The 27,419-nt window shown below is 45.1% G+C and overlaps 1 protein-coding gene across 1 annotated transcript in view; it reads left to right on the top strand.

Moving 5' to 3' along the window:
- fanca (FA complementation group A) overlaps positions 1-27,419 on the top strand; it is a 119,890-nt gene that overhangs the window by 21,862 nt on the left and 70,609 nt on the right. Inside the window, exons 7-14 of the mRNA XM_078400856.1 lie at positions 1,726-1,838; positions 5,669-5,751; positions 5,840-5,873; positions 10,359-10,428; positions 12,978-13,090; positions 16,943-17,019; positions 19,669-19,810; positions 23,524-23,657. Of these exons, the coding sequence (XP_078256982.1) occupies positions 1,726-1,838; positions 5,669-5,751; positions 5,840-5,873; positions 10,359-10,428; positions 12,978-13,090; positions 16,943-17,019; positions 19,669-19,810; positions 23,524-23,657 (766 nt within the window). The remainder of the gene's footprint in view (positions 1-1,725; positions 1,839-5,668; positions 5,752-5,839; positions 5,874-10,358; positions 10,429-12,977; positions 13,091-16,942; positions 17,020-19,668; positions 19,811-23,523; positions 23,658-27,419) is intronic.

Genomic DNA, 27,419 nt, shown 5'->3' with positions numbered 1-27,419 from the left:
ATGCTGCCTGTCCCGCTGAGTTACTCCAGCATTTTGTGTGTATTTTACATCCTCTTTACATACTTTAAGGGGGAAAAAGATCATGTAGAATGTGGACATATCAATATCATTCTCATATTTACCTGCATTATTCCGATGGTTGAGTATTTTCTTTTTGTTACCATTTCATTTTGTAAAACTATATTTTTTGCTCTAATACTTTATTTATTTTTAATTTATTTTTTGAGCCCCCACTTGTGATATGTTGGAGATAATGTTCTTCTTTGATTACAAATTATATGGCAGGAGGATAAATTTGCCTTGTGGTAGACTGGTGCAAGCTCCCCTTGCCTATGTTAGTCACATCCAATGAAAATGTACACATTTTCTGACTTAACGGCCATTTCAGATTGCTTCAAATGATTATTTTCAATCTATTTGGGAAAGGTGCCAATGTGTTTAAAAGGAGCACCTTAAACATTACTGGGTGATCCAAACTCCAAATCATTGGAATTTGTGAATAAGTGGATCGTGGTTTATTGTGGTTTTATGGTATTTCACTATTTCCTCCTCATTAGTTTAGAGTTTAGTTTATAGATACAGCGCGGAAACGGGACCTTTCGGCCCACCGGGTCCGCGCCGACCAGCGATCCCTGCACATTAACACGATCCTATACCGAGTAGTGACATTTTTCTACATTGCCCAAGCCAATTAACCTACATAACCTACATGGCGCAGCGGTAGAGTTGCTGCCTTACAGCGAATGCAGCACCGGAGACTCAGGTTTGATCCTGACTACTGGTGCTGTCTGTACGGAGTTTGTACGTTCTCCCCGTGACCTGCGTTTCTCCGAGATCTTCGGTTTCCTCCCACACTCCAAAAACGTACAGGTATGTAGGTTAATTGGCTGGGCAAATGTAAAAATTGTCCCTAGTGGGTGTAGGATAGTGTTAATGTGCGCGGATCGCTGGGTGGCGCGGACCCGGTGGGCTGAAGGGCCTATTTCTGCGCTGTATCTCTAAATCTAAAATACCTGTACGTCTTTGGAGTGTGGGAGGAAACCGAAGATCTCGGAGAAAACCCACGCAGGTCACGGGGAGAACGTACAAACTCCGTACAGACGGCCCCTGTGGTCGGGATCGAACCCGGGTCTCCGGCGCTGCATTCGCTGTAAGGCAGCAACTCTACCGCTGCGCCACCGTGACCGCCCTAGAGTGCCGTAATCCTGGAATTCCCTTTCTGGCATCACTATGGGAGCGCTGTCAACAGAAGGACGACTGTGTTTCAAGAAGTGATGGGAATAAATGCTGGCGATGCCAAGAATAAGTGAAAAGCCTAATGATATTTGAATGCCTTTGATGGGAAAATGTTTCTCTTTGTCTTGTTCCTTTCACAACTTATCTTAATTCACAAACCGACGACTCTGAACACTGGTTGAAGTCTTCTCGATTATTTTCAACTTCATAAATTCTCCTCCCTCCTTGTGACAGTACTGGTGAGTGGCTTTGGTGATCCACGAAGCTGGTTTTGTCACGGAGGGGAACATGTCATGACACCCTCCGCTGCATTTTCAACGTGGCTCACGACACCTCTTCCCCCCCCTCTTTCCCCTTCCCCTCCCACCGCCCCCTCCAGTGCCATGAATAATAATGCACTATCATTGGAAAATTGCAGAGGATGTTGACATCCAAACCCCTGGATTGATTGAAGGGGAATAAGCTCTGATGTTTCTGCTTTGCAAACAGTAACCCTGATGTGACCTCTGTGGTACGCTGGCTTTTTGACGACTTGTGCCTACTTTGTTCAGAGGCTGAGGATCAAGACCAAAAACAAGATTTACAGAGACAGATACTATCGGGTAAGGGGAAAGGTGAAACTATAATAACATACGGTCTACACAAAAGTGGAATTGCATAAATTAGGGAGAACAAAACAAGTATCCAAAATGCTTTAGTTATATTTGGTAATACTGTGGTAATACTCTGAAGAAGGGTCTCGACCCGAAACGTCACCCATTCTCTCCAGAGATGCTGCTTGAGTTTAATTTTTTAGTTTAGTTTATAGGTACAGCGTGGAAACTAGACAATAGGTGCAGGAGTAGGCCATTCGGCCCTTCGAGCCAGCACCACCATTCAATGTGATCATGGCTGATCATTCTCAATCAGTACCCCGTTCCTGCCTTTTCCTCATACCCCCTGATTCCTCTATCCTTAAGAGCTCTATCTAGCTCTCTCTTGAATGCATTCAGAGACTTGGCCTCCACTGCCTTCTGAGGCAGTGAATTCCACAGATTTACAACTCTCTGACTGAAAAAGTTTTTCCTCATCTCCGTTCTAAATGGCCTACCCCTTATTCGTAAACTGTGGCCCCTGGTTCTGGACTCCCCCAACATTGAGAACATGTTTCCTGCCTCTAACGTTTCCAACCCCTTAATATTCTTATATGTTTCGATAAGATCCCCTCTCATCCGTCTAAATTCCAGTGTATACAAGCCTAGCCGCTCCAGTCTTTCAACATATGACAGTCCCGCCATTCCGGGAATTAACCTAGTAACTATATTAATACTATATTACTATATTAATACGATAGTACTATATTAATTTGCTTTTCTGATGATTGGTCCTTTTATTCATCATTATGACAATATTGTACTGTACTTTGAAGAGTATTTCAATTAAGTTACTTCAAGTTCACCTGGTTAAATAAAGTTAAATAAATCACCCTTTGAGGGATCATTATATTGCATGGAGACAGATCGTTCAGTCTAATTCATCCACACTGACCATGGTGCCTTCCTGAGATAGTTCCATTTTCCTGCATTTGGCCCAAATCCCTCTAAATCTTTCTTATGAATGAAACTGTCCAAATCTCTTTTAAACATTGCAATTGGACCAGCCTCTATCACTTTCTCTGGCAACACGTTCCATGTACCCACCACCTTCTGTGTGAAAAAACATGCCCCTCAGGTTCTTATTAGATCATAAGGGATAGGAGAAGAATCAGGCCATTCAGCCCATCGAGTCTACTCCACCATTCAATCATGGCTGATCTGTCTCTCCCTCCTAACCCTATTCTCCTGCCTTTTCCCCATAATCGTTGACAATCTATCTATTTCTGGCTTAAAAATATCCCAAAATATACTTGTTCGAAGTTTATAACACGAGAAATGTTGCTGCATCGCAACCACTAATTAGGGGCACTTTCCAAATCCTGCAGTAACTGTATCTGAGGACCAACTTGTACCAATTCTCCTGCCTTCTCCCCAGAACCCCCGACACCCGTACAAAAGGTTCTCTTTAAATCTTTCCTTTCTCACCTTAAATCTGCGCCTTCCCATTTTAGAATCTCCTACTGTGGGGAAAGGAACGTGCGATCAGCCATCTTATCTGTGTCCATCGTGATTTTATGAACCTCTGTAAGGTCACCCTTTGGCTTCTTTCAGGAAAAATAATGCCAGCCTTTTCAGTCTCTTTGTGTAACTCAAACCCTTTAGCCACAAACACGTTCTTATGTTTCCTGCAACCCTTCTAGTTTAATCACACCGATGGTGTGGAAGCCAGAACAGTACACAACATGCCGTGTTTGGACACGCCGCCATTTTGTTCAGTTGTCGTATCACGTACCTACCTGTACAGTGAAAACAAGCGTGCTTAAGCTGCGTAAGAAACAACTGCAGATGCTGGTTTAAACCGAAGATAGACACAAAATTCTGGAGGAACTCAGCGGGACAGGCAGCATCTCTGGAGAGAAGGAACGGGTGACGTTTCGGGTCGAGACCCGAAACGTCACCCATTCCTTCTCTGCAGTGATGCTGCCTGACCCGCTGAGTTACTCCAGCTTTTTGTGTATGCCTCAAGCTGCCTTCACCACCTTGTCTATCCATGCCACCACTTGCACAGTATTATGCACTTGTCTCTCAAAGTATCTTTAATCTCTAATCTACATGCACCCTGGGCCTTGTTGTACATGGTGCATGCCCAGCCCAGGTTTAACTTCGCAAAATGCATTACTTTGCACTTGTTCGAGTTCAATTCCACCTGTCGCTTCTTCGCCCGCATTTAGAGTTGATCCAGATCCTATTGCAACCGTGGACAATCTTCTTCACCATCCACTGCACCATCCACTGCACCATCAAGTTTGGTGTCATCCTCAGACTTGCAGTTAATGCCACCGCCATTCTCATCCAGATCGTTAATATATATGACAAATGGCAGTGAGGCAAGCGCCAATCCCAATGGCACAACACTGGTTACAGACAACAGGCAATAGGTGCAGGAGGAGGCCATTCGGCCCTTCGAGCCAGGACTACCATTCATTGTGATCGTGGCTGATCATCCACAATCAGCACCCCGTTCCTGCCTTCTCCCCATACCCCCTGACTCCGCTATCTTAAAGAGCTCTATCGAACTCTCTCTTGAAAGCATCCAGAGAATTGGCCTCCACTGCCTTCTGAGGCAGATAATTCCACAGATTCACAACTCTCTGCGTGAAAAAGTTTTTTCTCATCTCCGTTCTAAACGGCCTACCTCTTATTCTTAAACTGTGGCTCCTGGTTCTGGACTCCCTCAACATCGGGAACATGTTTCCTGCCTCTAACGTGTCTAGACCTCCGATCTGAAGAATAATTCTCCACTACCACCCCCTCCTTCATCAAGTCAATTTTGTGTCCAATTTGGCCTACTCATCCTAGGTCCCAAATGATCTAATCTACCTCGTAGGACATTGTCAAAAACCTTGTCGGAGTCCGTGCAGGCAGCATGTACCACCTTGCCTTCAACAATCCTCTTGGTCATCCCTTCAAAAAAACTTGACCGAATTGGTAAGACACGATTTCCCTTGCTCAAGACCATGCTCACTATCCCTAATTAGTCCTTGTGTTTCCAAATGTGGATGGTGCTGTCTCTTCCAATGACGTTCTCCCCCCCACTGATGTTAGGCTCACCTGCTTGTAGATCCCTGGCTTTCCTTGCAACCCTTCTTAAATAAAGGCACAACATTAGCCACCCTCCGATCTTCAGATACCTCTTACATGGCAATAGAAGACACAACATTTCTGCCTGGGCCCCAACAGTTTTAGTTGGGAGATACAGCGCAGAATCAGGCCCTTCAGCCCACTGAGTCCGCGCCGACCAGCGATCTCAGCACATCAAAGCAATTCTACACACGCGAGGGACAAATGACATTTATACCAATCCAATTAACCTACAAACCTGTACGTCTTTGGCATGTGGGCGGAAACCAAAGAACTCTGAGTAAACCCACGCAGGTCACGGGGAGAACGTGCAAACTCCATACAGACAAGCACCCATAGTCGGGATCGAATTTGGGTCTTGGGCGCTGTAAGGCAGCAACTGTACAGCTGCGCCATTGTGCTGTCCTCTTGTACCCCACTTGGACAGACCCAGGGCATTTATCTACCTTTATGCACCTCAACACCACGACCATCTTCCCTGGATTCGCTAGCTTCCATGACCTATTCCACGGTAAATACAGATAAGTAATCTTCTATATGAAGTGCACATCAGAAAAGATTATGAATTGGTTTTGCTCGGACGAGGAATTCACAATATTTCCACCTTTCTACTTCAGACGATGATTGCTTTGTATTTTTAACACTTCGTGACTTTGAGCATTTGGCTATCTTCTGTGCGTTTTGATTCTGTTTCACAGCCAAGTTGTATTTTTCAGATATCGTTGCTGAATTAGTGGGCAGTGGATTTAAGGAATCAAATAATTTGGAGTCTGACCTTAAAGCACAGCAGTTCTCGCAGGTGAGGACGATACAGAAGCAGACGGTTGCAAATTTTTTTCCAATAGGTTTGTTTTGAAATTAACCCAAGTCTACTTTTCCACTTGCAGATTTGTTTTGAGGTGTTGAACAGAATGCTTTTGTGTAAGTAGACTTTATTATTTGTGCACCTTACGTGGTTTCAGAATGTTAGCAGCACCAAATTACTGATGTAAAATGAATTGTTTTAGAAATTCTATGAATCACAAAAACAGAACGCTGGAAGAACTCGACAGGTCAAACAGCATCCATGGAAACAAAGATGTATGTGGATGTTTGGGTCAAGGCTGCATCAAGACTGAGAAGGAAGAGGATAGATTGCTGGTGTCAAGAAGGTCATAAGTGATAGGAACATAATTAGGCCATTCAGCCCATCAAGTCTGCTTTGCCGTTCAATCATGGCTGATCTATCTCTCCCTCCTGACCCCATTCTCCTGCCTTTCCCCCCATAACCCCTGACACCCGTACTAATCACAAATCTATCCACTGACTTGGCCTCCACAGCCTTCTGCGGCAAAGAATGCCACAGATTCACCACCCTCTGACTAAAGAAATCCCCCCTCGTCTCCTTCCTAAAGGAACGTCCTGTAATTCTGAGGCTCTGACCTCTAGTGCTAGACTCTCCCACTAGTGGAAGCATCCTGTGCACATGATCATCAAATGGGAGTAGGTGGGGAAGGGGGAAAAGAGAGGGGGGGGGGGGGGGAGGGAGGAGATACGAAACGCAAACAAAGAGAGAAATACAACTGTGTGAAGGACACCAGGAGTGTGGGATACCTGAGATTGGAAAATTCAGTATTAATACCATTTGCAACACGTGCGGAATATGAGATGTAATATATATATTAATATAAATTTGAAATGGATCGTGGACATCAAAATCCAGAGGCTTCTGTAACGTTGCTCTTTCGTGCTGGGATGCTCTGCATTCCGATTCAGCAGTCTAATTCCTCCGTGCTCTGTTGAACTCCAGATTGTGTGTTTCTTGCCCGTCACCGTGAAAGCAGACTGCATTCCTTCTGTGATCTGGGGCGTATCCACCCTGGCCTCAGTCCAGCTTCCATCCATCCGCTCCATTGTTCTGTGAAGGCCGGCCCTTCCAGCGTTGTCCCTGACGGGCTCCCATCATTAATTATTTGTGAATTACAGCTCGGCCAAAACCCGACAGCTGGGCGTTCGTATTGATGTCGCTTGATGTTCGTGATCTTTGGTTACCTGCTCCTCCCATCAAAGTCGGATGGAGCAGCAGAAATTGAGGCAGGGCAAGTGCGGGCAGCTGCTCTTGCCCGTTGAGCCACTCAATGAGATTGTGGCTGGTCTTTTGTCACCACCGCTTCCTGCACTCGCCCCAGTGTCCTTTAACTTCCATAATACCCCAAACCCGTCTAATTTGAGTATATTCAGTGACTGAGCCTTCACTGTAACAAAAGTTAGATGTGGCCCTTGTGGCTAAAGGGATCAGGGGGTATGGAGAGAAGGCAGGTACGGGATACTGAGTTGGATGATCAGCCATGATCATATTGAATGGCGGTGCAGGCTCGAAGGGCCGAATGGCCTACTCCTGCACCTATTTTCCATGTTTCTATGTTTCTAAAAGCTTTTCACTGCCATGTGACAATAAACTAACGTATTTTAGATTTAGCTCTTGGGGCTAATAGATTCAAGGGATATGGGGAAAAAACAGGAAAGGGGTACTGATTTTGGATGATCAACCATGATCATATTGAATGGCGGTGCTGGCCTGAAGGGCCGAATGGCCTCCTGCACCTGTTTTCTATGCTTCTATGTTAAACTCAAACTGTCCTTGAGTACGTAATTCAAAATAATCACTACTGTTGTGTGAAATAGTTTCCTAGCCAGGAGAAATAGGATTTCTTGTGTAGATTGGCTCATTAGATGTATTTGAAGTGAAGGTAGATAAAGGAGTAGAGTAGGAAACTAACTGCAGATGCTGGTGCAAATCGAAGGTATCACAAAATGCTGGAGTAACTCAGCGGGTCAGGCAGCATCTCGGGAGAGAAGGAATGGGTGACGTTTCGGGTCAAGACCCTTCTTCAGACTGATGCCAGGGGAGGAGGCGGGACAAAGATAGAATGTAGTCGGAGACAGGAAGACGAGTGGGAGAACTGGGAAGGGGGAGGGGATAGAGAGAGAGGGAAAGCAAGGACTATCTGAAGTTAAGGAGTAGAGGCCTGGGATGGATTGTAAAGGGGAGGAGGTAAGCTTGAGGCACTTCTGGTATTTTCTTGTTTCTGTGTTTACTCTGTCAAACCCTTAAATGGGCGGCACGGTGGCGCAGCGGTAGAGTTGCTGCCTTACAGCGAATGCAGCGCCGGAGACTCGGGTTCGATCCTGACTACGGGTCTGTACGGAGTTTGTACGTTCTCCCCGTGACCTGCGTGGGTTTTCTCCGAGATCTTCGGTTTTCTCCCACACTCCAAAGACGTACAGGTATGTAGGTTAATTGGCTTGGTAAATGTAAAAATTGTCCCCAGTGTGTGTAGGATAGTGTTAGTGTGCGGGGATCGCTGGGCGGCGCAGACCCGGTGGGCCGAAGGGCCTGTTTCTGCGCTGTATCTCTAAATCTAAAAAATCTAAAATCTTAGAAGTTTTGTATGTTTAGAAATGTGAAGGGCAAGTCTCCAGGCATGTGATGATACACCCACCAACAGGAATAGTTACCGGGGATTAACCCCTCTTGAGACGTGTGTTTCCTTGTCAATGAGTGGTGTTATGGTTCTGCCCTCCTGTCTGTCACTTGTCCATGAACCCATTAGTCGCTAATCCTTCCTCACGGAAGTGAATGACTCCAAACTGCAAGTCTGATGGTGTCAATGACAACAGGCTTTGATATTGAAATCCAAGGCACCCTTTAGATAAAATCAGATGGTACATGTTGGTTCAACAATGGTGACCATGAGCTTAGTGGGCAGGCTTAGCAAATAAATCCCTGTCTCTATATGCAGTCTCCATGTTAAAATTCTCCTGGAAACTAAAGCTCTTGCCTCTGCCCAAGATTTCTTGTACCCTATGATTTAGACAATAGACAATTGTAGGCCATTCGGCAGTTTGAGCCAGCACCCCCATTCAATGTGATCATGGCTGATCATCCATAATCAGTACCCCTTTCCTACCTTCTCCCCATACCCCCTGACTCCGCTATCATTAAGAGCTCTATCTAACTCTCTCTTGAAAGCATCCAGAGATGCCAAAAGGCATCTGCCTTCTGAGGCAGAGAATTCCACAGCTTCACAACTCTCTGAGTGAAAATGTTTTTCCTCGTCTTTGTTCTAAATGGCCTACCCCCTATTCTTAAACTGTGGCCCCTGGTTCTGGACTCCCCCAACATTGGGAACATGTTTCCTGCCTCTAACGTGTCCAATCCCTTAATAATCTGATATGTTTCAATAAGATCCCCTCTCATCCTTCTAAATTCCAGTGTATACAAGCCTAGTCACTCCAGTCTTTCAACATATGACAGTTCCGCCATTCCGGGAATTAACCTCGTGAACCTATGCTGCACGCCCTCAATAGCAAGAATATCCTTCCTCAAATTTGGAGACCAAAACTGCACACAGTACTTCAGGTGTGGTCTCACTAGGGCCCCGTACAACTGCAGAAGGACCTCTTTGCTTCTATACTCAACTCCTCTTGTCATGAAGGCCAACATGCCATTAGCTTTCTTCACTGCCTGCTGTACCTGCATGCTTACTTTCAGTGACTGATGAACAAGGACACCCAGATCTCTTTGTACTTCCCCTTTTCCTAACGATAATAATCTGCCTTCCTATTCTTACCACCAAAGTGGATAACCTCACATTTATGCACATTAAACTGCATCTGCCATGCATCTGCCCACTCACACAACCTGTCCAAGTCACCCTGCAACCTCATAGCATCTTCCTCACAGTTCACACTGCCACCCAGCTTTGTGTCATCTGCAAATCTGCTAATGTTACTTTTAATCCCTTCAACTAAGTCATTAATGTATATTGTAAATAGCTGCGGTCCCAGCACCGAGCCTTGCGGTACCCCACTAGTCACTGCCTGCCATTCTGAAAGGGACCCGTTAATCCCTACTCTTTGTTTCCTGTCTGCCAACCAATTTTCTATCCATGTCTGTACCCTACCCCCAATACCATGTGCTCTAATTTTGCCCACTAATCTCCTATGTGGGACCTTGTCGAAGGCTTTCTGAAAGTCCAGGTACACCACATCCATTGGCTCTCCCTTGTCCATTTTCCTAGTTACATCCTCAAAATGGCCATTTCTTGGCCATCTGAGCTCCTTTCTCTCTACCTCCAGCATTGCATGCATTGTATACAGGCTCTGAAATGGCCTCCCTCAGTCCGTCTGCCACCTCCTGTTAATTTAAGACCCACCTCTTCTTAACCGTTCTTGGTCACCACTGTTGACACTTCACCTGAGATCTGATTTTACTTGAGTGTGAATATCTATACCATGGCGTCTGTTATGCAGGTTGTTGTTGCTGTCGTCTGTTGTTGCTGTGATATATGATAGCCCGTTGCTTGGTTCATGCAAACGTACCCTTGTTCAGACTTCTTTCTTTGTTTTATTTTCTCTCTCCAGGGTTACTGGATAATGTGCGTAAGGAAAATGAAACCAAAGGTTCCTCTGTGGAAAGGGCAACTCAGTTCTGGTACACGCGAATCTCAGCCAATCTGTTCATGACCTTGTGAATAATGCAATGAAATGTCTAAAAACTGCAGGCCTGATGAGTTTAAGTGGCATGTCCTCTGGCTGTTTCTTAATTTTTGTTCCACTTCGATTCTTTACTGTTGCTCTTTCCTCCATGTTTAGATGGTCTCCCTGAGGTAATGTTTCAAGGACAGTGATGTTTTGCCCTCGTTATCCACGTGTTGCCCAGCTAGTTGATTACAGAAGGCATTATAGTTGAAGCTGAAGGTGGACACAAAAGGCTGGAGTAACTCAGCTGGTCAGGCAGCATCTCTGAAGAGAAGGAGTGGGTGACGTTTCGGGTCGAGACCCTTCTTCAGACTGATGTCAGGGGAGGGGGGAGATACAGAGATAGGGAAGTGTGAGGTGTGAAATAGGGACCAAGGGGAATGGAGATCAAGGAAAATGTGGAATAGATCATTGTTAGCTGGGAGAAGGTAACAACAAAACAAACAGAGATAGAATGTAGTCAGAGACGGTAGGACTGGTGGGAGAACTGGGAAAGGGGGAGGGATGGAGAGAGAAGGAAAGCAAAGGTTAATTGAAGTTAGAGAAATCAATATTCATCCCGCTGGGGTGTAAGCTACCCAAACGAAACATGAGGTGCTGTTCCTCCAATTTGCGCTGGGCCTCACTCTGACAATGGAGGAGGCCCAGGACAGAAAGGTCAGTATGGGAATGGGAGGGGGAGTTAAAGTGCTGAGCCACCGGTATTGTGTTGATCGAGCAAATGGAGAATATTCCATTGTGATCCTACCTTTTGTTTTGAAGATGTGGGGGGTTGGGGAGGTTTGGGGAATGAGGAAGTGAGTGACTTGTTGTTGGACATCCAATCTCGGACCGGTTTTTTGCAGTTACAGTATTTGTGTAGCTGGTCCAGTTGAGCTTCTTGTCAGTGGGGAGTCCTGGTTGTTGATGGTTGGCTACTTGGTGAGGTAACGCTGTTGAAATGTGTGGTTAGACTCTCCTGGTGGTTTAAACCAGCAACCGGGGAAAGATGGTTTTAACAGCTGAACAGTCGAAGTTGATTCCATTCTCTCCTGATATCTTTAGTTGCATGTGCTTCAGCAGACTCGCTGCACAGTGGACTGTTAGCAAGGAGGCAATAACAAATGCAAGTCTGCTGAGCTCAGGGTGTTTCCTCGACTGCTACCCCAGCTCTGCCGCCTCACATTGGAAACTGAGCTTCAGAGCATCTCGGGCTGGGTATGCAGTGGTTGGGGTGGAGTTTGGAAGTCAACGATGACCCTTTACCTTGCAAGCTTTGAGGCAATTGCTGTGTTAAAACAGGGTTCATTTACAAATATAGAGTTAGCACCGGAAAGTGGTGAAAATGACCAAACTTAATGATGGTATTTATTCACAAAATGCTGGAGTAACTCAGCGGGTCAGGCAGCATCTCAGGAGAGAAGGAATGGGTGACGTTTCGGGTCGAGACTCTTCTTCAGACTCAGTCAGGCAGCATCTCAGTCTGAAGAAGGGTCTCGACCCGAAACGTCACCGATTCCTCCTCTCCTGAGATGCTGCCTGACCTGCTGAGTTACTCCAGCATTTTGTGAATAAATACCTTCGATTTGTACCAGCATCTGCAGTTATTTTCTTAATCTTAATGATGGTATTTATTCACCAAATGCTGGAGTAACTCAGCAGGTCAGGCAGCATCTCAGGAGAGAAGGAATGGGTGACGTTTCGGGTCGAGAAACGTAATGATGGAGCTGTTTTGTGGGACCGAATGGCCTCCAGTTTATGTTTCCAGTCCATTACCCTTTACCAGAGAGGAAAGAGAAGATATAAATTAGTTTTATGTAGAAAACATTAAGGATAATCCCTTTTAGAAGTACATAATAAGGGAAAAGGGTAACTAGAGAGAGAATGGGCCCCATCAGAAATCAAAGTCAACTCTGTGTGGAACACAGGAGATAGATAAGGTGAGTATTTCTCCTCTGTTTTACTGTGGAGAAAGACATGGTGGCCAAGACACTCGGGGCAGTCAGTGGCAGTGTCTTGAGAGTGGTCAGTATTACGGTCGAAGAGGTGCTGAAGGTCCTGACACGTATGAAGATAGACAAATCTCTCGGGCATGATCAGATATATCCGAGGACACGGTGGGAAGCTAGAGGGGGAATTGCAGGTGCACTGCCTGATATTTATGAGTCGTCATTAAATATGGGTGAGGTGCCTGAAAACTGGAGGGTGGCAAATGTTATGCCTGTGTTCAGGAAGGGCTGCAGAGCAAAGCCTGCTCACTGCAGACCACTGAGTCCAATATCTGGCGGGAAAATTACTTGAGAGTATTCCGAGGGATAAGATGCACATGCATTTAAATGGAGTGAGTTAGGAGTGACTGTATTAACTTTGCACAAATCAGTCAAAGGACCCATATGGTTGTATTTGAATGCAGCTTGAGTAAAAATTGTAAACATTTGTTAAAATTGTAAACCGCTGCAATGAAGTCGGAAAATAGGCCCGTGTTTTAAGGTGGTAATAATTTGTTCTGATTTTGCTCCTCAGGTTGAATGTGTTTGACACAACATTGTTCCACGGTACATTGTCGCTGGGTTTGTTAAAGCAGTTTTTCTACCACTCGTTAACTCAGATTCTCACCTTTAACCCCGTGCTTGAAGGTAAGCAACAAGAAATATTCGGAAATATTCATTCTTTTTGACTTGACCCAGTATTATATTGTCCCACGACTTTTCATGTTTTAGAATATAGGCCAGTTCAACGCAGCAACAGGCCTATTTGGTCCACGTGGAACATCATGCCAAGTTAAAATAATCTCCTCTACCTGCACATGATCTAGATTCCCCAATTCCCAGCTCGTTCATATACTTATCTAAAAACCTCTTGAGTGCTTCTATTATCGTACAAAAGCCAAGTTGCATAAATGGATGATCAGCCATGATCACATTGAATGGCAGTGCTGGCTTGAAGGGCCGAATGGCCTACTCCTGCACCTATTTTCTATGTTTCTATATACTTCCACCACCACCCCAAGCAGTGTGTTCCAGACACCCACCACTCTACAAAATAAAATTTGCTCCCACATCTTTTAAAGTTTTCCCCTCCGATCTTAAAGTTATGCCTACTTGTCTTTGACATTTTTTACCCCGAGAAAAAATTCTGAGTGCTTAATGCCTATTTTATGTGTAAGAAAAGTGTAAGAAAATAACTGCAGATGCTGGTACAAATCGAAGGTATTTATTCACAAAATGCTGGAGTAACTCAACAGGTCAGGCAGCATCTCAGGAGAGAAGGAATGGGCGACGTTTCGGGTTGAGACCTTCTTCAGACTGATGCCTTTTTATAATTTTGTACACATCTATCCGGTCTCTCCTCAGCTTCAGAGTAAACGATTCAAATATGTTCCACCACTCCTTATAGCAAATACCATCTAATCCAGGCAGCACCCTGTTCTGCACCTTCTCCAAAGCCTCCACATCCTTTCTGTCATGGGCCGACACACTGCTCCAAATGTGGCCTAACCAAAGTTTTGTAAAGTTGCTGACTTCCGAACTCTGATACCCAATACCCTGACCGACAAAGGAAACCAAACCACTACATCTTTCTCTATTTGTGCTGCTTCTTTCAGGGAGATTTCAACTTGGACCCCAAGATCTGTACATCAATGCTGCTTAGGGTCTTGCTATCAACTGCCTCCCAAATTGCAGCACCGTGCACTTGCTCAGATTAAACGCCCTCCGTCATTTTTCTGTCCATATCCATAACTGACCTGTATCCTGCTGCATCCTTTGCTGGGCGGCACGGTGGCGCAGCGGTAGAGTTGCTGCCTTACAGCGGATGCAGCGCCGGAGACTCGGGTTCGATCCTGACTATGGGTGCTGTACTGTATGGAGTTTGTACGTTCTCCCCGTGACCTGCTTGGGTTTTCTCCGAGATCTTCGGTTTCCTCCCACACTCCAAAGACGTACAGGTTTGTAGGTTAATTGTAGAGTGATATGGGCTAAATGTGGGGCGATGGGGCCAGTGCAGATGGGGCATCTTGGTCAGAATGGGGAAGTTGGGCCAAAGGGCCTGTTTCCATGCTGTATGACGAGCTGTGAATAAACTCTGCTCATAAAACTGCTGAGCAAATCCTGGCAAAGCACAAGGCCAAACAAGTTGCCCAGTTTTGTTATCTGTTGAAGTCGTCAGGTTTTCCACTGCTATTGAATAGTCACTAAGAAAAAACAAAGGAGGAAAAAACTAACATCTTTTTAAAATTGAAATATTTTATATGCAAAGACAATCTCCTGCAAACTCTAGGCACTTGAAAACATTCTTGTCTTAGTTAACCCATTGGGACCAAGGATGACCGACTGTAGAAATTGTCCAATTTTATTGGCAAAGTCATGAAATCACTGTTTTGCTGGAGTAGGTCCTTTTGGTGTGGCTGGAACCTGTGGTCCAGAAACGCCTCCACTTAATATTGCCATGGAATTGCAACATATTTAGGTGCTTTAACATTTTTCCACTCCTATAAGCAAATGTTGAAAGTGGGCGTACGGTTAATGTGTGAGTAATGAGTAAGTCATGGATTTGCAGAGAACTGAATTTATTAGTGAAATTCCGGGTCGGGGGAGAGCTTCTATATTTGCCTGTGTAGACCGGTATTAGTGCCCTCAGTTTTCACTTTGCATCAACAATTCATTAATACTATTTCTGCCATCATTGGGTGGCACAGCATGTATAGCTCGTACCTCACAACGCCAAGGCACTGAGTTTGACTCTAACCTCGGGTGCTGTCTGTGTGGAGTTTGCACGTTCTCATTGAGACCACCTGCGTTTTCTCCGGGTGCTCCGGTTTCCTCCCGCGTTCCAAAGATGTTTGGATTTATAGGTTAATTGGCCTGTGCGAGTTGTCCCTGGTGTGAAGGGAGTGGATGTGAAAGTGAGATAACATAGAACTCATAAGTGATAGGAGCAGAATTAGGCCATTTGGCCCATCAAATTACTCCATTAGCCATGGGTGATCTATCTCTCCCTCCTAACCCCATTCTCCTGCCTTCTGACACCCGTACTAATTCAAAATTCATGTTGGTTATTCTTCTGTGTCACCATGTAACTTTGTAATCTCATTCAACTGGTAGAACTTCACATCGATGCCAATAGGGGCAATTGGGCTGGGAATTTAATGTTTTTATTTAAACAGCATTTGCTCATTGGCATCTCTGTGGCATTTCTGTGACAGCTGCATGTGTTTGGATTTTCAGTACTTGTTCTTGAATTTTGGGAGCAATCCAACTTAATTTAGTTTAGAGATACATTAGGGTTAGGAAGAAACAGGCCCTTTCAGCACACTGGTTCCGTGCTGACCAGCAATCCCTACACATTAACACTATCCAATACCCACCAGGGACAATTTTTACATTTACACCAAGCCAATTAACCTACAAACCTGTGCGTCTTTGGAGTGTGGGAGGAAACCGAAGATCTCGGAGAAAACCCACGCAGGTCACGGGGAGAACGTACAAACTCCGTACAGACAGCACCCGTAGTCGGGATCGAACCCGAGTCTCTGGCGCTGCATTCGCTGTAAGGCAGCAACTCTACTGCTGTGCCACCGTGCTGCCCCTAAGTTGAGAGAAAATAATCACCATTACAATTTATCTGATTAAATCATTGCTGATTAGATCTTGGTAAACACGTGGCAAACAGGAGTTGGCATTGTGATATTGACCTGTGGATGATAATCCTTCCAGGCTCAGTCTTTGCTGAGGTTTTTGTCACAGTGAGACTGATTTTGGCTGTTCCAAAAAAGGGTTATCCACACTTGCTCACTCTTGCAGTGATCCCTGATGGGTGAATAGTTCGATGCATTTTGTTGCTCACAATATATGAAAGTGAATGCATGATCCCCTGGTTCTCAATCTTGGGTCAAATGGCCGATCATTGCAAAACTGTGTGGCACAGTGACAATCTGAAGAATGGTCTCGTCCCGAAACATCACCCATTCCTTCTCTCCAGAGATGCTGCCTGTCCCACTGAGTTACTCCAGCATTTTGAGGCACCGCGACATAGCAGTAGAGCTGCTGCCTTACAGCACCAGAGATCCAGGTTCGATCCTGACTATGGGTGGGTGCAGTCTGTATGGAGTTTGTATGTTCTTTCTGTGACTGCGTGGGTTTTCACCGGGTGCTCTGGTTTCCTCCCACACTCCAAAGACATACAGATTTTGTAGGTTAATTGGCTTCAGTAAAATTGTAAATGTCCCTGGTGTGTAGGAGTGTTAGAGTATGGGTTGATTGCCTGTCGACGCGGACTTGGTGGGCCGAAGAGCCTGTTTACGCGCTGTATCTCTAAAGTCTAAACTAGTTGGAAGTATCACTTCACTGCTTCTCGGGTGGATTCAGAGACAATCTACTTTTTTTCCACGTTTCATTGCTGGGAATACTGAAGGAATTGGTTCTAAATAACTAATCAGTCTGAAGAAACTCTGACGTGAACTTTACCGTTATATATTCTTTCTTTTTTAGCGTCGGATGCTATTCGCATGCAGGGAGAGTGGTGCTTTGCAAAAACAAAGACCCTTTTAACAACCTTGTACAGGAAGGTAATTGATTATTAACAAATATAGTTGTATTTCTGAGAAACTGAAATTCTTTCAAATAGAATAACTAATATTTAATTTAATTTAAAAAATATTGATGGCGTGGTCCAGCAAATCGAGGCAACCTATAAAATGCGCTGGATGTGATCTGCAGCAGATTGAAAATAACCATTTATCTTGTGTAAGAAAATAGCTGCAGATGCTGGTACAAATCGAAGGTATTTATTCACAAAATGCTGGAGTAACTCAGCAGGTCAGGCAGCATCTCAGGAGAGAAGGAATGGGTGACGTTTCGGGTCGAGACCCTTCTTCAGACTGAGCTTTATCTTATCAGATTTATCTTGTGTAGTCTCCTGCTGCAGATTTCACCCTGAAGTATCTGGGAATGAAGATGTGCGGCTCGTCCTGAGGCTGGATTTGGGCTGGTGGGTGGGTAGGTAGTATTAGCAAATCCATATATTATCTCTGCGAAATCCTTATAGCCGACTTGAATAGTGGGTTAAGGCACCATTGCAGTGGTGCTGTATTCAAAAGGTGGGAACCTGTGGTTTATCATAATCATACTTTATTAGCCAAGTATGTTTTGCAACATACGAGGAATTTCATTTGCCGTACAGTCATACCAGTAAAAAGCAACAGAGCACACAAAATACATTTTAACATGAACATCCACCACAGTGACTCCTCCACATTCCTCACTGTGATGGAAGGCATTGAACAAAGTTCAATCTCTTCCCTTCTTTGTCCTCCAGCGGTCGGGGGCCTCTAACCTTCCGTTGACGGGACGCTCTTGACTCCCGTAGCCGGCGGTGGGCCTTCCTCATCAGGGCGATCAAGCCCCTGCATTGTGGGGGGTGGGATCTCAGCTCCCCCCCGCCGGGCGATCGGACCCCGGGTCGGGGCTAGTCGAACCTCGTGCGGCTTTGGAGCTTCCCAACCTCGGTCTCCACCCGAGACTGTGAGCTCCTCGATGTTAAAGGAGTAAGTCTCACGGTGAGTTTGGATCTTGGTGTGAGAAGAGGGGGATTGGCTCCATAACCCATGCTGAGGTGAAAACTGAGGAAACATGGATTAGGCTTATGCAGTGGACCCAAGAGGCGAGCTTGGAGTAGGGTTCGGAGCTGTGCAGTGAACTGCAGGGCACTTGGGAGCGTGGTTGTATGAATGGATCTTGAGGTGCAAGTCCACAGCTCCCTGAAAGTGGCAACTCAAGTCGGATAGTGAAGAAGATGAATGGCATATTTGCCTTCGTAAGTCAGAGTGTTGAGCATAAAACACCGGCAGTCATATTGCAGCTTTACAGATAATGGTCAGGCACATTTGGAGTGCAATGTGGAGTTCTGGTTGCCGTGCTACAGGAACAATTGGGAACGTTACACTTAGATCCACCTATCTCTGGCCTTGCTTCGTCCCGTCCCCACCTGTCTGCCAACTTTCTCCCTTCTGCTGGAATCAGTCTGAGGAAAAGTCCTGACCCGGAATGTCGCCTGTCCATGTCCTCTGAGATGCTGTCTGAATTCCTCCAGCACTTTGTTTTTTACTCAAGGCTCCAGCGTCTGCTGTTCCTTGTGTCCACACTTGGATTAATTTCGTTTAGTTTATTATTGTCACGTGAAAATGTTTTTGTTGTTTGCTTTCCAGTCAAGAGAAGACTAGACATGATTACAATCGAGCTGTCCACAGTGTACGGATACAGGGTACAATGTTTGGTGCGTGACAAAGTCCAATTAAAGATAGTTCAAAGGTTTGCGATGAGGTAGTTGGGAGTTCAGACCGCACTCTAACTGGTAGGAGGACAGATCAGTTGCCTGATAACAGCTGGGAAGGAACTGTCCCAACATCCGAAAGAATGTGTTTTCAAACTTCTGTACCTCTTGCCTGATGGGAGAGGGAAGAAGAGGGTGTGGCCAGAATGAGACTGGTCAATAGACAATAGGTGCAGGAGGAGGCCATTCGGCCCTTCGAGCCAGCACTGCCATTCAATGTGATCATGGCTGATCATCCACAATCAGTACCCCGTTCCTGCCTTCTCCCCATACCCCCTGACTCCACTCATCCTTAAGAGCTCTCTCTTGAATGCATTCAGAGAATTGGCCTCTACTGCCTTCTGAGGCAGAGAATTCCACAGATTCACAACTCTCTGACTGAAAAAGTTTTTCCTCATCTCCGTTCTAAATGGCCTACCCCTTATTCTTAAACTGTGGCCCCTTGTTCTGGACTCCCCTAACATTGGGAACATGTTTCCTGCCTCTAATGTGTCCAACCCCTTAATAATCTTATACGTTTCGATAAGATCCCCTCTCATCCTTCTAAATTCCAGTGTATACAAACCTAGTCGCTCCAGTCTTTCAACATATGACAGTCCCGCCATTCCGGGAATTAACCTAGTAAACCCTCAATAGCAAGAATATCCTTCCTCAAATTTGGAGACCAAAACTGCACACAGTACTCCAGGTGCGGTCTCACTAGGGTCCTTGAAGATGCTGCTGGCCAAAGATAATAGAGCAGAACAAGATAGACCACTCGACCCTAAAAACCGTAGTATGTCATGGCCCCATTTTAGTAGGCAGAACTGTTCCAATATTGAAATGTTGCGTGACCGTTTGATCTGGTGTGAATTTAGTGTGTTTATTTGTCACTTTCTCTGTGTAGATCTTTGTGCTGTTCAGCGCAGAGGAGTTGATTGTTCATCTTCGGCAAGTTCTGGAGACCCATGAGGTGAATTGGCAGAACGTACTATCCTGTGCTTCGACATTGTTGGTCTGCCAACCACCGACCCAACAGCTATTGAAAGGTATGAAAATGACTTTGGTAAGGTGGTCGCACAAAGGGATTTTATATAACACTGTGCCCCGATCGTGTGTAGGAAGGAACTGCAGATGCTGGTTTACACCAAAGATAGACACCAAAGATAGACACAAAATGCTGGAGTAACTCAGCGGGACAGGCCGTCTGGAGAAAAGGAATAGGTGATGTTTCGGGTCGAGAACCTCCTTCAGACTGAAAGTCAGGGGAAAGGAAAACGAGCAGTGATGTTATAATAATGATGACCACAACAATCTGGTTCACTGATATTCTTCAGGGGAGAAAATCTGTAATCCTTACTTCGTTTGTCTCATGCAAGTCCAGACCCGCTAGTGTGGTTGACTTGTAAATCCCTTTGAAATGGCCTAAAAATCATTCAGCCTAAGGATAATCAGTGACTGGCAATAATTATTGGGCGGCACGGTGGCGCAGCGGTAGAGTTGCTGCCCGACAGTGCCTGAAGCGCCGGAGACCTGGGTTCGATCCCGACTACGGGCGCTGTCTGTTTGTACGTTCTCCCCGTGACCGCGTGGGTTTTCTCCGAGATCTTCGGTTTCCTCCCACACCAAAGGCTTACAGATATGTAGGTAAATTGGCTTGGTAAACGTAAAAATTGCCCCAAGTGTGCGCAGGTTAGTGTTAATATGTGGGGATCGCTGGTCGGCGCGGACTCGGTGTGCCAAAGGGCCTGTTTCCGTGCTGTCTCTCTAAACTAAACTAAACTCATTTAAAATGAATGTGATTTTAAACAAAATAGATGTAAATTCATCAGATCTGTTTCTTGAAACAGGCTAAGAGATTATAGTACCCTCTCCAAGAGCATAAAATAATTTAAATGTTTTTTGATGGTTGACAAGCAAACAGAAGCTGCAAGTGGTGGAAATCTGAAATTGAAAAACAGATTGCTGTAAATGCAGTCGGTCAGGCAGCGGCTGTGGAGAGGGAACACGAGGAACGGCAGTGAATTAAACGGTGCATTTCTGGTGGTTTTTGTTCACAGTCATAATGTAACACGCTCTTTAAAAAAGCAAAGGAAGCAGGTGCAATAGTAAACTTAGCATCCAGTGAACGGGGAATTGGGATTACAACTGCCGAGGATTTAATGGACAATTAGCTGATCTCTTGGGATGGTATATAATAAATTAGTGAAAATATTTTCTGTTGCAGCTTTGCTTAAAATACTGTGGATTCCTCTTCATCCGGTAACACCCGCTTTCTGCCAGAGCATGCACGTTAATTTGTGTTAATTAAACTGAAAGAAGACTAAACTGCCTAAAACAGTGGAGAGAACTATCCATGCAAACTTTCCTTCAATTGTTAAGATAATACACAAATGTTGAAAACCATGCCAATTGATGTGCTCGGAACCATTTATTTTATTTCCCTGGATTTGGGTGCCCAACATATTAGACACGATTACCCTGCTGTGGAGTATCAGAACTCTATTTTGTTTCAGAAAATTATAAGGCTTTATCGATTTGGCTGTAATCAAGAGTCATACATCTGCATCCTGTTTTGTTCTTTTGCCATTTATTGATCTACCCTTGGTGTTTGAAACAAAGGATGTCAGCTTATAACCAAGAATTAACAGAATAAAAGCTTGTCTCTGGGACTTTATGAAGCCATTTTGGAGTCAACCAAATGCTTCAGTTGAGTTTGTTGTCACGTGCACCGAGGTACAGTGACAAGCTTTTGTTGTGCGCTAACTAGTCAGCGGAAAGACAATACATGATTACAATCGAATCATTCACAGTGTACAGATACATGATGATGGTGAATAACGTGAATCACGTTTAGTGCAAGATAAAGCCAGTAAAATCCGATCAAAGATAGTCCGAGGGTCTCCAAAGAGGTAGATAGTAGTTCAGGACACCTCTGGTTTGTGGTAGGATGGTTCAGTTGTCTGATAGCAGGTGGGAAGAAACTGTCCCTGATGGCGGACTTGTTTGTCCTTTTTAATTTTGTTGATCTGTCGGTTTGTTTAGTTTAGTTTAGAGATACAGCCCGGAAACAGGCCCTTTCGGCCCACCGGGTCCGCGCCGACTAGCGATCCCCACACATTAACACTATCCTATACCCACTAGGGACAATTTTTACATTTACCAAGCCAATTAACCTACAAACCTATACGTCTTTGGAGTGTATAATTAACCGAAGATCTCGGAGAAAACCCACGCAGGTCACGGGGAGAACGAACATACTCCGTACAGACAGCACCCGTAGTCGGGATCGAATCCGGGTCTCCGGTGCTGCATTCACTGTAAGGCAGCAACTCTACCGCTGCGCCACCGTGCTGCCCGAGGTTTGGAAGGGGCAGTTCAAATTGCTGTGCACTATTGATGAAAAATCTTAAATCTAAGCACCAAAATTTGTTTCAACAAACAGCTGGAGGTTTTTGCAAATTAATGCATTGGCTTAAAATTTGAATCTGGCTGCAATGATCCATTGTATGTACTAATTTATTCACATTGTATGTACTAAAGTAGCTCACAAATATCAAATGTTTGCGCATCACTTTATGCCATTGAATTAAACTCCTAAACTCAGTTCTATTTCTTTGCATTCCTTTCTTCATTTACCTCTATGGAGGAACTATGATCTACCTCTTTGGTGACCCTTGAACTATCCTTGATCGGACTTTGCTAGCTTTCCCTTGCACTAAATGTTATTCCCTTATCATGTATCTACACACTGTAAATGGATCATTTGTAACCACGTATTGTTTTTCTGCTAACGCAAGAAAAAGCTGTTCACTGCACACGTACACGTGACCATAAACTAAACTAAAATGGAGAGAGTAAATAATAGTTTTGAAACATTATGTGTGAGTTCTGTGGCCAGCACTTAGTGTAGAGGCTGGCCTGATATATTGTGAGTGATGAATTTGTAGTTTTGAAGTCGTAGTTGAGTCTTTGTATAGCAGTGCGGCACGGTGGTGCAGTGGTAGAGTTTTTAGATTTTTAGATTTAGAGATACAGCACGGAAACAGGCCCTTCGGCCCACCGAGTCCGTGCCGCCAAGCGATCCCCGCACATTAACACTATCCTACACACACTAGGGACAATTTTTTTAATACATATTACCCAGTCAATTAACCTACATACCTGTACGTCTTTGGAGTGTGGGAGGAAACCGAAGATCTCGGAGAAAACCCACGCAGGTCACGGGGAGAACGTACAAACTCCGTACAGACGGCGCCCGTAGTCAGGATCGAACCTGAGTTTCCGGTGCTGCATTCGCTGTTAGGCAGCAACTCTACCGCTGCGCCTTACAGTGAATGCAGCGCCGGAGACCCGGGTTCGATCCCGACTCCGGGTGCTGTCCGTACGGAGTTTGTACGTTCTCCCCGTGACCTGCGTGGGTTTTCTCCGAGATCTTCGGTTTCCTCCCACACTCCAAAGACGTACATGTTTGTAGGTTAATTGGCTTGGTAAATGTAAAAATTGTCCCTGGTGGGTGTAGGATGGTGTTAATGTGCGGGGATCGCTGGTCGGCGCGGACCAGGTTTGCCGAAAGGGCCTGTTTCCGCGCTGTATCTCTAAACTCGACTAAACCTGGAATTGCTGGAGAAATCCTGAGTCCGTGACATCTGAACGGTTCAGTGTTTTTTTCAGCAGCGTATAAACCAGTATCTTCATCTTACTCAATCAGGCCACATTTTTAGTGGGAAACTAATTTTTTTTTTTCATCTTTTTCCCCCAGAGCTACTGGCCAATCTACTGACAAATTCCTTTGCAAACTACGAGTTGGAGAGTATAATCACTGCGTTCCTGCTTGCCCGGCAAGCTGCCGTGGAGGGACCGGCAGTTTTCATCAGCTATTCGGAATGGTTCAAGGTAAGCCTGGGTGTTTGGACAAAGCATGTCTGGACATTATCTTGCACTAAATGTCCCTCTGTTTATCCTGTATCTGTAATCTGTGGATGGCTGGATTGTAATCATGTATAGGGCCATTCCTTGGAAAGTTAAACCAAAATGTCACACACGTGACCAGACGTCAAGTCAAGTTTATTTGTCACGTACACATACACGATGTGCAGTGAAATGAAAGTGGCGATGCCTGCGGATTGTGCAAAAAAAGAATTACAGGTACAGCATATAAATTAAAGTTAATACAGAGAAGACAAAATTTAGTCCCTGGAGTTATAATAGTTAACAGTCCTGATGGCCTGTGGGAAGAAACTCCATCTCATCCTCTCCGTTTTCACAGCGTGACAGCGGAGGCGCTTGCCTGACCGTAGCAGTTGGAACAGTCCGTTGCTGGGGTGGCAGGGGTCCCTCATAATCTTGCTTGCTCTCGATCTGCACCTCCTGATGTAATAGGTCCTGCAGGGGGATGAGTGTAGTTCCCATGGTGCCTTCGGCCGAACGCACTACTCTCTGCAGGGCCATCCTGTCCTGGGCAGAGCTGTTCCCAAACCAGACTGTGATGTTGCCAGACAGGATGCTCTCTACAGCCCCAGAGTAGAAGCAATGAAGGATCCTCAGAGACACTCTGAATTTCCTCAGCTGTCTAAGTTGGTAAAGGCACTGCTTTGCCATACCCACCAGTGCTCTTTAAAAAAATCACAGGGTTTGTAAGATTAAAACTGAGTTATGAAAAAAATGCATCCGTGTGAGGTCACACACGTGACCAGTCATATTTGACCTCTGACCCTAAACAAACATTGTCAGCATATCATATAAAAATTTCACTTGATGAACTTCGACATATATAAGTCATATATACAGTACAAAACAATATACATGTAATGCTTTCAGAATTAGAAGAGATGTATTCCACAATTTTTCATATTTTTGGTCACACACGTGACTAAGAGTGGCCCTCTAGTCTCCCTGACTGGATAGCCGCAACAATAAAAGCTTTTCACTGTATCTCTGGAATTCTCTCCCACAGAAGGCAGTGGAGGCCAATTCACTGGATGTTTTCAAGAGTGTTAGATATAGCTCTTTGGGCTAACGGAATCAGGGGATATGGGGAGAAAGCAGGAATGGGGAACTGATTTTGGATGATCAGCCATGATCATATATCATATCATATCATATATATATATACAGCCGGAAACAGGCCTTTTCGGCCCACCAAGTCCGTGCCGCCCAGTGATCCCCGCACATTAACACTATCCTACACCCACTGGGGACAATTTTTACATTTACCCAGCCAATTAACCTACAAACCTGTACGTCTTTGGAGTGTGGGAGGAAACCGAAGATCTCGGAGAAAACCCACGCAGGTCACGGGGAGAACGTACAAACTCCTTATTGAAATGACTCGAAGGGCCGAATAGCCTACTCCTGTATTTCTATGTTTCTACCTCGGTACACGTGACAATAAACTAAACTTAAAAAACTAAACAATAAACAACCTTGGAATGTGTTTTTGTTTTAAATGAAAAGTATGCTCTTCTTGCCTCCAAGCCAATAATAGAATCATAGTACACAGGAGGAAGCCAGTTGAAAAATGGTTATGTCGAATGGAACTGCAGATGCTGGTTTAAACCAAAGATAATCACAAAAAGCTGGAGTGACTCAGACAGGCAGCATCTCTGCAGAAAAAGAATAGGTGATGATTCGGGTCGAGACCCTTCTTCAGTCTGAGAGTTTGGGGAAAGGGAAACGAGAGATACAGACGGTGATGGAGAGAGATATAGAACTAATGAATGAAAGATATGCAAAAAAGTAATGATGATAAAGGAAACAGGCCATTGTTAGCTGTGGCATTGGTGAAAAAGAGTTACAGACAATGGGACTCAACAAGATGCCTTTGAAGCTGGTACGACTTGGGTGGGGGTGGGGTGAAGAGAGAGGAAATACAAGGGTTACCTGAAGTTAGAGAAATCAATATTCATACCACTGGTTGTAAGTTGCCCAGGGAAAAAAAAATGAGATGCTGTTTCTCCAATTTGCCCTTGGCCTCACTCTGACAATGGAGGAGGCCCAGGAAGGTTAGTGTGGGAATGGGAAGGGGAATTAGTGTTTGGCAACCGAGAGATAAGGTAGGTCCAGGTAGAGTTATCCAGAGTTATCCGGTCCTACCGTTCTATCAGTACTTTATAAGTTCCAGGAGCAGAATTAAGCCATTTGCCCCATCACGTGCTGATTCAGTCTGAAGAAGGGTCTCAACCCGAAACGTCACCCATTCCTTCTCTCCTGAGATGCTGCCTGACCTGCTGAGTTACTCCAGTATTTTGTGAAATAAATACATTCGATTTGTACCAGCATCTGCAGTTATTTTCTTACAAGTGCTGATTAAATGTGTAGGAAGAAAACTGCTGATGCTGGTTTAAATCGAAGGTAGACACAAAATGCTGAAGTAACTCAGCGGGTCAGGCGGCATCTCGGGAGAGAAGGAGTGGGTGACGTTTTGGGTCGAGAACCTTCTTCGGATCAAGACCCTTTCTCGGGGCTGAAGAAGGGTTTCGACCTGAAATGTCACCCATTCCTTCTCTCCAGAGATGCTGCCTGTCCCCCTGAGTTACTGAAGCATTGTGTGTCTACCTTTGCCAGGTGAGATGCCTTGCTGATCTGCCGCAAGCAGTGGTTTCCACCCTGCTCTCGTGAGCGCGAACGATGTAACTGACCTCGATGACTCGGGTGCTAACTGATACCATAAAACGATGACATTGCATATTGGGTAGCGGTGTTATTACTATTGTGCATTAGTCTTTCCAGGTGAGATAGAGGCTCACCTGCACCTCCTCCAACCTCATCTATTGCATCCGCTGCTCTAGATGTCAACTTATTTACATCGGCGAAAACAAACGCAGGCTCGGCAATCGTTTCGTTCAACACCTTCGCTCAGTCCGCCTTAACCAACCTGATCTCCCGGTGGCTGAGCACTTCAACTCCCCCTCCCACTCCCAGTCTGACCTTTCTGTCATAGACCTCCTCCAGTGCCATAGTGAGGCCCAGCGGAAATTGGAGGAACAGCACCTCATATTTCGCTTGGGCAGCTTGCAGCCCAGTGGTATGAACATTGACTTCTCCAACTTTAGATAGTTCCTCTGTCCCTCTCTTCCCCTCCCCTTCCCAGTTTTCCCTCTATCTTCCTGTCTCCACCTATATCCTTCCTTTGCCCCGCCCCCCTGACAACAGTCTGAGGAAGGGTCTAGACCTGAAACGTTGCCCATTCCTTCTCTCCCGAGATGTTGCCTGACCCGCTGAGTTACTCCAGCATTTTGTGAATAAATACCTTCGATTTGTACCAGCATCTGCAGTTATTTTCTTACACATATTGTGTAGAGGAGTTTCAGCAGGCACTCCGGCAAACTCCTGGTTCTCCCATGCTCTCTTCCTCTTTGCTTTCCTCTTCATTCTGAGCAGGTGTTCAGAACACCGCTGTGGTTCTCAGCATTTGTATTTTTAAACGTCATCATTTTGCTTGCCTCTGCAGCTTGCTCTGGCAGCCTGAAGCACCCTCTGTGTGAATCAAAACAGTAAACACCCGTCCATGGCTGCTCATTACCCACACCAGCAATTAAATACATTTACAAAGATGCAGTGTGTTGGCACGGACACAGGTCGCTGAAATTAAACGACATAAATAAAGTAATGAATTATTTTGTGTATTTATTGGAATAAGCAATTCTGCAAACTGCC

Source organism: Rhinoraja longicauda, chromosome 6, assembly GCF_053455715.1.
Source record: "Rhinoraja longicauda isolate Sanriku21f chromosome 6, sRhiLon1.1, whole genome shotgun sequence".
NCBI lineage: Eukaryota > Metazoa > Chordata > Chondrichthyes > Rajiformes > Arhynchobatidae > Rhinoraja > Rhinoraja longicauda.
Note: the sequence above shows the minus strand (reverse complement) of the source record. Positions and strands in the feature narration are given on the sequence as shown.